Source organism: Vicia villosa, unplaced genomic scaffold, assembly GCF_029867415.1.
Source record: "Vicia villosa cultivar HV-30 ecotype Madison, WI unplaced genomic scaffold, Vvil1.0 ctg.000711F_1_1_1, whole genome shotgun sequence".
NCBI classification, from domain to species: Eukaryota; Viridiplantae; Streptophyta; class Magnoliopsida; order Fabales; family Fabaceae; genus Vicia; species Vicia villosa.
Window position 1 is genome coordinate 516,309 of NW_026705317.1, and position 10,607 is coordinate 526,915.

Consider the following 10,607-nt stretch of genomic DNA (forward strand, 5'->3'; position numbering starts at 1 on the left):
CACTCATAATATAATGACATATTAGTAGGCCATTGCAAATATTTTGTAGACTTGTCATGCATGGGAATTAGCTCAATTGGAGCATGGGAGTCCAACTGCAGCCAGTTCAAAGAATCATAAATAGACAACATTACTATGTGTTCAACCTTTGAGACTTCCTAACCATAGGAGAAACAACCTTTCATAGCAGGATCAATGCTATTAAAATTTACTGCTCGGTTTCATAATCAAAGGGTGTGTTTCTTTGTAGAATCCACAATCTCTCATATTTTATTGAAGATTATTGTGGCAATGTCTATTTATTTCCATTCACTATGTACCAAAATAGTTGTGCAGTCTTCAAGGTAGTAGAGGAGGCGTGAATCACAACGATAACATTGTTGACGAGGAATGTCATCCATTTTTGAGCATGGATTTTCAAGTCAATTTTTCTGAAAGGGATAGGAAGTTAGTCTCGTCCCAATTGATATGTTTTCCCCCATTTCACAAATATTATCAATTATTTCATCATATTTCCAATTTCCTTTTGCCATCTATTTTGAAAATGGATCCAATTTTCTATAGTGTGCCACATAGTTTTCCTTAATGCAACCATGGATGTCTTTCCTATTATAAGAGACTCATCTGCCCTGAACCCAAAAAATTCTTTCCAATGGTGCATCATCAGTGGGTTTGGCGTTGGCGTAGAACTCCTTCATTATTTCCCAATTAAAAAACACATTGGGAGTTTCTAGAACACCCCAGCCCCGTGAATTAATTACTTGTACCACATCAGAATACTCTCTAGGATTGGCTCATCTTCCATACCTTATGAAAAGGGAAAATTCTAGTATTGGCTCATCTTCCATACCATATGATGAACCCCTTGTTCAGAATACTTTCTAGTTTAGTGTAAAACTACCATCTAGAGTCATGAATGAAGATTTTAAACACGTGTTCATCATATGGTATGGAAGATGAGCCAATACTAGATTTTTCCTTTTCATTTCGATTGTTGATCTTTCATAAGCCATCTGAAGCAGAGAGCAGATAACATATATGAAATTTTGACATGTTAGCAAGTATGACAAAAATTCACACATTTGCAGTTTCCATGAAGATGAAGACATTGTAACAGAAAACATCTAGGTACTAATTCACTATACATGTGATGGCTATTTCAAACATTACATATGTTTCTCTACACACGAAAATACTCTCAGTGTTCGTCCTAAAGCATACCCTCAATCTTAAAAAATATCTCACCTTTGAAAACTTTTGGATCTTTAATCGTATGGACTTCATTCAAAGTAAAAGTATATTCTTTACCATAACCAATGACATCCTTAAAATGCTCAAAGGATATGGGTAATGAGCTTAACATGAATAGGGTTTTGTCTTCATCTTTAAACATCGCCTTAATATTCTTAAGAACATCAATAATCTTATGAAATTTTTTCAACCGCTTCGTTATGGATATGTTCTCTACAATTCGAAATGAGTAGAGTCATTTTTTCATACATAACATGTGGGATTCAAGTTTTTCCCACTTTGAAGCCGCAGTCTTCTTCTTGGAAACTTCCCTTATAACTTTACCTACCAGACACAAGATGACACTTCTGACCTTATTTAACATATAAATGTTCTCATATTTTGTTATTTGTGTAGGCATTGATGCCTCACACTTCATGCTTCAGTGCACTTCTCTTGAGCTAAAATTACCTGCATTACCTGCACTTCTCTAGAGTTGGGATTAGACTGTTGCGTCTGAGGTGCTTGGTCTGTGTTGTCCACCTCTTGTACTCCGTTTTGTAGATCCAGGTAATCTTCATCCTTAGGGACATTGTTAGCAGGAATGCAAACTGTGCGAGTTGTCCCTTTCGTTTGTGGAGTGGGGACAAATCCTTCTTGGGAGGTTTCTCCTTTATATTGGAATTGGATAGCTCTCCTAACAGAGCGGGCCTGAGGTTTGTCCTTAGCCGGGCCAAAGCCTGAAACAAATCCTAGCAGCGGGTTTTCGTCGTTAGGGATCTCATCCTGAAACAGGGTATCCCCAGACTGAACCTCTTTTGCCTTTTCTTGTTTATCCAGGAGGGCCTTCATGAATCCTAGCATCTGAGTCATACCTCCTTTAACTTCTTCCATACTAACCTTTAGTTGATCCACCTCCTCATGAAGAGCGGCTTGATTCTGTTCTAGCTGATCCATTGATTTCTTCTGATGAAATCTTGTTTGATAATATGGTCGGGACGTTAGGTTATCCTTCACAATGGTCCCTTGTTCTAGAGATAGAAGGGAAATCTTCTCTTAATGCCATGAAAATGATATGTATGCCATGCATGATATGCATGATATCCTTTTTCTTTCCTTTTTTTTTTGAATAATATATGATGCAAGAATGCACATGATGTATGATGAATGGAAAAGGAAATAATTAAAAAAAAATAATGATCAACACATATATATACATATATCACATAATCACATAGGCCCTAGGTTCATAAGTTCATAGGTTCGACGTAGCGACTCTAGGGAGCCTACCTTTTTTATGGGGGGTTCTAGAAGGTCTCATGGGGTCGTTCGTAGCCTCCGAGACTTTTTGTCTCTTCGGATTTTAGAACAACTCATTTTATCCAATGAGGTTCGAGTTTTTTTGGGGTAGGTTCTCGGAGAGATCAGTCAAGTATCCAGTCCTGCCCTCAACAAAGTCAAGCCTCGTTTTGGACATTTCCGAATACTCAACCCACTCCGAGTGGAGTTATCAATGAGACTCGTAGGCGATTCGATTCCCCCCTGATCTCAAAGTTAACTCCCACACTTAGGGTTTAACACAACATAAAAAAAACCAACAATGCATATAATATATAATCCAACATTTTAAATAAAACATTCAATAAAAAAACCAATGACAAAAAACAAAACAAATAAATAAAATATTTATTATAAAGATGAACCTCCCCCCAAACCCTAAAGATGGCAAGTTTGCCAAACCCTAAAATGCGCCAAACCTAAACCCTGCCAAAACCTATAGGAGCATAGTATTCACTATTAAGTTGTCCCCAACAGAGTCGCCAGCTGTAGCAACCTGCCCTAAAAATTATAGATTTAGAGTCGCCACCTATTCTACCAAGGCGAATAGGAAACCTATGCAATTAAGAGATTTAGGGTAAGATACTATATTCGGGTTAAGGGAAGGTGTTAGGCACCCAAAACCCTCTCCTAAAGGTTAACATTGCAAAGATGAAGGTTATGGCAAAAAACATAGAGAAAGGCAACAGATAGTTAATAGGGTTAAAGGCTTAATTATTGACATGATTAAGATTTGGAGGAGGGGGACTCGCCTTGTTGCCAAGTGCCTACGTATCTCCTTAGGGAGAATCAGAGTCAACGTAGTTCGGGGAAGGGTTGTACGCCTTTAGAGTTAGAGTTTGAATGGTTTGAAGGCTTTTTGACTGGCCTGTCGTAGTTTGAAATTGTGATTTGAAAGGCATTCTGAATTGCCTAGGATAAAAATCCGTAGTTTGATATTGAAGTTTTGAAAGGTTTGTAAAGTATTTTAGGGTTTGGGCGTACAACCCTGATTTTTGTACTATTAACCGCAATGATCAATAGATTTGATCACCATAGTTAAAAGATTTGAAATTGCATCACTACCAATTTTAATCGATTGATTCGATTATCACTAATAATGAATTAAGGTATTTTTTAATAATTTTTATAGTTTGCACCGTTACCCCTCGTAATTGATTGATTCGATTAAAAAGAATAACGAATTTGAAGTTAGAAAAAAGAAAAAAAAAAGGTTAATCATCACAACTAATAAAATAGTTGCAACCATTTAACCGAATATGATTTAATTTGCATTTTAATTAAATAACATTTTAATTAAAATTATTGTTGACCATAGCGATTAATCGATTTAATCGACACGAACAACAAATTAAAATTTTTAATATAACTATTATATATTTATTTTGTTTAAAAAATAAATATTTAATAATTAGTATATATTAAAAAGATATTTCAATTTAAATAAATAATTAAAATTATTTAAGTTTTGTTGGGGTTATGATTAGATGTGGCTGGACTGTAGGGTACATGGCATAGGCACTAGATCTGGGTACGATGGATCTGGCTACGTGATAATTAAATGGTTAGATCTTTGAGGGCGCATGGTGGACTACCTAGGTGGCAGCGCATGGGATCAAGGGTTGAGAAATTCAGAAAAAATATATGTGGGAGTGGGGGCTCGAACCCACACCCCTAGACTCAATCAACGCAACGCTTACCACCCCAACTATAACACGCACGCGTTAGATGAACGCTTTCAGGATAACATATATGGTAAACAAAACAACAATGGGAAAACGCGTGCGAATTTTAAAAGCAGCCAATACGACGAAGCCACGCAATCGTCTTCCTCAACACACCTGCGAAAAACATGAAGAATTGGCTACGAATTTGCTACGAATTCGTTTGTAGCAAAAGGACCTGAAAAATAGCGAACAGCATATGCCTGGCAATAAATATATCGCACCTGTCCTATTCTCTTTGTCTCAACCATACGAACATGTTCATGCTGTTAATTCAACCTAATTTCACCTCTATTGAAAAGCCCTAATTATGAACCCTAAAAGCTTAAATCGGTCAACAATGGCAAATCATATATAGAGCGCCCAGAAATCCAATTAATCATGCCCACACGTTCGCAACATCAAACACAATCATAATATATCATCAAAATTCTATGAGGATGCGTGCAACAGTCTAATCGATCCAGTTTTTAGAGGTACATACCTTGGCTAATCGGAGGTAAATCTGGGGGTGTTGAAGTTGTGTGAGTATCCAGACACGTTCTAAATCCTCCAAAGAAGCTTTTGCAACTTTCAAATTGGATTGAAACGCCCTAATTCTCTGAAACCGGTTTTGAGTTTCTTGAGGAAATTTTGCGTTCTTGCAAGCTCTCTTTTGTCCAGATTTTGTAACCCCTATTCGTGTGCTTGGCTTCAACTACTTATAGACTTGTATTAGGTCAAGAAATTGAAGCCCAAAGATCCTTGAATCCATTCTTGCAAATTTTTGGAAATTTGATTTAATTCTAGAATGATAAGTTTCTATTTTGGACAAATCTTGTACTAATTTCTTTCCAATCAATTTGTCACGAAAAATATACTATTTTTAACCATTAATGTTGATTGGAATTAGCCTATGTGGATATTTTAACATAATATTTGATTTTTTACTTAATTAAATCATTAAAATGAAATAAAAATCATATCAAATCAAATAATAGGTTAAATTTCGTGGCATTTTGTTTTGGGCATGCTAATGACTTGTGGACCAAATTTGCATCATAAAACCATAGGCCCATTTGCAAAATTTTCCACTTGAACCTTTTTATTTCACATTTTGCTTCCAAAAATTACTCAACTTTGATCAAGCATATCTCACTCAATTTTTAAGCTATGAGGGAGTTCTAGGACTTTTTGGAAACCTCAAGATGTCCTCTATAAGCCACTTTGGAACATATTTTTCATTTGGAGCTTTTATCTTGATCATATCTTCTTTGACAAAAAACTGCTTTTGAAGGATGCCTGAAAATGACCTGTAATCTTTTGCTTTGTACCTCTCAAATGAAGCATTTCTAGCCTTGGCTTGTGAGACACAAAGTTGTAGAGGATCCAATTTCCTTCAAAATAGGCTTTGAGTGGGGAATTTTTGATGTTCCATGTGAAAGTTATGCCCAGTCAAAGTTGGGTTGACTTTCTCCTAAAGAAACCCTAATTTGAACCTTTTTGCACTTGTTCATTTCTGAGTTTCTATTAATGGAATCATGATCAATCTTTGATCAAATGATGGATATACTTTAATTTACTTGATGTTGACCCAAAATTGAGAGTTTTAGATTGTGCTTTGACTGTGGTTGACTTTTAGGTCAAACCAGTTGACTGTGGGTTATCTGGCTCATTGAGTGAGCAAGGCTTTGGAGTTGAATCTTGAACTTTGAATCATTGTGAATGGAATATGGAAGGCAAATTTTGGGGTATGACAAAACCCAACAAATATTTAATAAATCCAAACACAAATCATTAACAAATGAATCCACAAAGCAAAACAACGACCAACTGAATAAACCAGACCTGAGCTCTGACAAACTGAACAACCCGCTAGACCTCGATCAATTGTCGCACCGCCGTCATCGACTCTGCTTTCAAACTGGTTTGTCATTTCTACAATTACAAAATAGTGTTCCTTTTTCTCCATCACTTAAGATTGCGCATTTTAACATAGATAATATTTGATATGATAATTGTCCTATTATTGTTAGGAGTTACTTTGTTAGAAATAGAATAGAATTGATGTGGCTTATTTTAAATTTTTCTTAACCTTGGAGATGGTTGGTTTGTTTCTCCTCCGTATATCTCCTTTTATCTTTAATCTATTTTGCGGTTAGCTTTAGCTTTCCTTTTTGACAAAAATAAAAAATTGGTGCCTTATTTCTAAATTTGATATCTTATATAGCTTTTTGTTTTATCTTATTTAAGGATTGACAATTCATTTGTCAACCATTTAACTCTTATAATATTGGATGACTTTAATATCTTACGAAGTCAAAAGGGGAAGTCCATTTGCTATACTCCTTTCTTTAAGTTTCATTTCTATAATTTATACTTATAAATTATAATAGTTTGACATGCCAACTTCATTTCACTATTTTTAAAGCCATTGGAATTTCATGATAAAGTAAAAGGGGGACTGGAAGGAGAACAGTTTAGTACTATAATATTCAATGTCTATTGAATTTAAATTTATGTAATTGTTTGAACTTAAAGTAAAATATAATATGAAAAAGATGAATTAATCTCAATTATACAAATAAACTAAAAATAATATGCATTGAAGGTCTATGGCTCTATACTATGAAAAAGTGAGGTCTAATCCAATGTTGATTCCATTGTAAGCAATTGGAGCATACATCCACATATCTTCAGAGCTTAGAACCTGTTTCATTTCATCCAAATAAATTAACAAAAATGAATTAGACTTTATCTTTTTAATTTGCATGAAATTAATTGAAAATGGGAAGGTTATGAAAATGTTGTTACCTTAATTTGAAGCTGCAAAAACTTGACATATTGAACAGCTTCTTCAAGCATGGTACTAATGTCCACCTTAGTTCCATTTGGGACAAGGGTCTGCAAGACTCTCAACCTTTCATTTATTCTTTCTCTTCTCCTCTACACAAACACAAGATGATATATTTGATTATAATAGTGATCAAAAGGGTTATTTGTGAATTGAAATACGCGCTAAAGAAATAGATTTTAAAGAGGACTTACTCTTGCATAAATGCTCTGAGAATCAGTGGCAGGACCATTTCGTGCTTTTGATTTTCTACATAAATTCGGCACTTGAGGTTCTTTTGGACTTAGAATTGGAGATGTTCCCTCATTTAGCTCCATGGAAGCATTTGAGGTCCTAAATCTTTTTGCAGGGTTCTCCATGTTTTGGCTTCTATTTTCTTCTGAAGAAGGTTCCGAAACCATCATCATTTCATACTCCCTCTTACCTTGCAAATTGTTGCCAAGAGCAGGAACCAGTTTCACTGGCTCTAAACATAACCTCTCATGATCAATGTTTTCATAATTTATCTGATGGCTAAAACTATCATTGAAATATTGTGGACTAAATTTAGCATCTTCTCCCGAGCAAAAAAGCATGGACAACGAATCAATGTTTGTTGCCGGATCCGAGTAGTAGATGCCATCAGCACTATTAGCAGTGTTTGTGCTACTCCCATCGGAGAAACACATAGAATTAGAGTTTGCAACATTTGAAGAAAAATAAGATGGTGTGCCAAAATTAGTATTTCCATCCCCACAGTGTTTCTCGGTGAAAGAATAGTTACCACCAAGGAATTGAGACATGAAATCAGCTTCTTCAGCTGTGTACTGTCCACTAAGAGAATCCCACTCTTGAGAAATCAATTGGGCAGGTTCCATTTTTTTAATAATTTTTTTGATTTGAAACCTGTGAGAATTGAGAGTAGTCTTGTTTTGTTTCAATATGTTTTATTGATATGAAAAAATAGTAGCATTAGTAGAAGTATATTTATAGCAAACAAGACAAGATAATGCCAAAATGGAATTGGATTCAAATATTCATAAAGATTCCATCTCAAGGTATTGAGTGTATGGATTAAAATAGTATTATAATAGTATTTGAATGAAGCTTAATATATAACATTCCTCTCTCAAGTGGGAAATAAACACTTTGAGTTTACATTCTAACAACTTATTTTATATGAATATGATGACAATGACATTATTCTTGTTGGACAACTGTAGACAGGTATCCACAGAAGAAGTTTAAAACCTGTCAAGCTCATTCAGCTTAAGATTCTATTTCGTTAGTATCGTTTTAGTATCATTTTCAATCAATAAAATTAGTGTAATATTCTCTCTGTTTTATGGTTCTCATCCTTACTTTCCTTGCTCCTTCGTTAGCCAGCATTATATTGTCCTTCTTATATTTTGTTGAAATCCATATTTGAGATATCTTTTTGCTTAGTTTTTTGTTTGTGGGTCGGATGCATTTTTGCTGTTGTTTTTTTTCTTCTAATGAAATTCTTCTTTATAAAAAATGGTATTTATGATCCAAAAATTTTAATTAAAAAATGGTTGCGGGAAAAAATATATTATTGATTTAAATATTTTTATATACGAAAATTTACTATTGATCCAAATATTTTTATAAATGATACCTACACATAAATAATATTTAAATACGGGAAAAATCTATCATTGATCTAAATATTTTTATATACGAAAAATAGTATTTATGATCCTAAATTTTTTTATTCAAAAATGGTATACGGGAAAAAATCTATTATTGATTTAAATATTTTTATATACGAAAATTTACTATTGATCTAGATATTTTTGTTAACGTTACCTAAACATAAATAATATTTGTATACGGGAAAAATTCTCTAATTGATCTAAATATTTTTCTATATAAAAAATGGTATTTATGATCCGAAATTTTTTTATTCAAAAATGGTATACGGAAAAAAAAATCTATTATTGATCTAAATATTTTTATATGCAAAACTTTACTATTGAAATAGATATTTTTGTAAATGTTACCTAAACATAAATAATATTTGTATACGGGGAAAAAATCTATAATTGATATGAATATTTTTTTATATGAAAAATGGTATTTATGATCCAAAAAAATTTAATTCAAAAAGGTATACGGGAAAGAAATCTAGTATTTATCTAAATATTTTTATATACGAAAAATTTACTATTGATCCAAATATTTTTGTAAATGATACTTAAACATAAATAATATTCGTATACAGGAAATAATCTTTTATTGATCTAAATATTTTTCTATATGAAAAATGGTATTTATGATCCAAAAGTTTTAATTAAAAAATGGTATACGGGAAAAAATATACTATTAATTTAAATATTTTTTTATACGAAAATTTACTATTGATTCAAATATTTTTATAAATGATACCTAAACATAAATAATATTTAAATACGGAAAAAACCTATTATTGATCTAAATATTTTTATATACGAAAAATAGTATTTATGATCCTAAATTTTTTATTCAAAAATGGTATACGGGAAAAAATTTATTATTGATCTAAATATTTTTATATACGAAAATTTACTATTGATCTAGATATTTTTGTAAATGTTACCTAAACATAAATAATATTTGTATACGGGAAAAATTCTATAATTGATCTAAATATTTTTCTATATAAAAAATGGTATTTATGATCTAAAAAAATTTAATTAAAAAATGGTATACGAAAAAAAAACTATTATTGATCTAAATATTTTTATACACGAAAATTTATTATTAATCCAAATATTTTTGTAAACGATACATTAACATAAATTATATTTGTATACGGGAAAAAATCTTTTATTGATCTAAATATTTTTCTATATGAAAAATGTTATTTATGATCCAAAAATTTTAATTCAAAAATGGTATACAGAAAAAAATCTATTATTAATTTAAATATTTTTATAAACGAAAATTTACTATTGATTTAAATATTTTTATAAATGATACCTAAACATAAATAATATTTAAATACGGGAAAAATCTATTGTTGATCTAAATATTTTATCTCTGAAAAATGATATTTATGATCCAAAAAATTTTTGATTCAAAAATTGTATACGGGGGAAAAATCTATTATTGATCTAAATATTTTTCATACGAAAATTTACTATTCGTTCAAATATTTTTATAAATGAAACCTAAACAAAAATAATATTTGTATATGGACAAAATTTATTATTGATCTAAATATTTTTATATACGAAAAATGATATTTATGATCCAAAATTTTTTTATTCAAAAATGATATACGGGAAAAAATCTACTATTAATCTAAATATTTTGATATACAAAAATTTACTATTGATTCAAATATTTTTGTAGATGATATCTAAACAAAAATAATATTTGAATACCAGCAAAAAAAAATATTTTTGTCTACATATTTTTATATAAGAAAGATGAAATTTATGATCCAAGAATAATATAAGGGAAAAACTTTATTATTGATCTAAATAATTTTATATACG

General features: G+C 31.6%; 1 protein-coding gene across 1 annotated transcript; it reads right to left on the bottom strand.

The window, feature by feature from the left end:
- Positions 1-6,897: 6,897 nt before the first annotated feature.
- Positions 6,898-7,982, bottom strand: LOC131630608 (transcription factor bHLH139-like). The gene is made up of 4 exons (XM_058901384.1): positions 7,587-7,982; positions 7,320-7,538; positions 7,086-7,217; positions 6,898-6,981 (listed from the first exon to the last, which is right to left on the bottom strand). Exons 1-4 carry the CDS (start codon positions 7,980-7,982, stop codon positions 6,898-6,900), a joined length of 831 nt encoding a protein of 276 aa, XP_058757367.1.
- Positions 7,983-10,607: the final 2,625 nt, after the last annotated feature.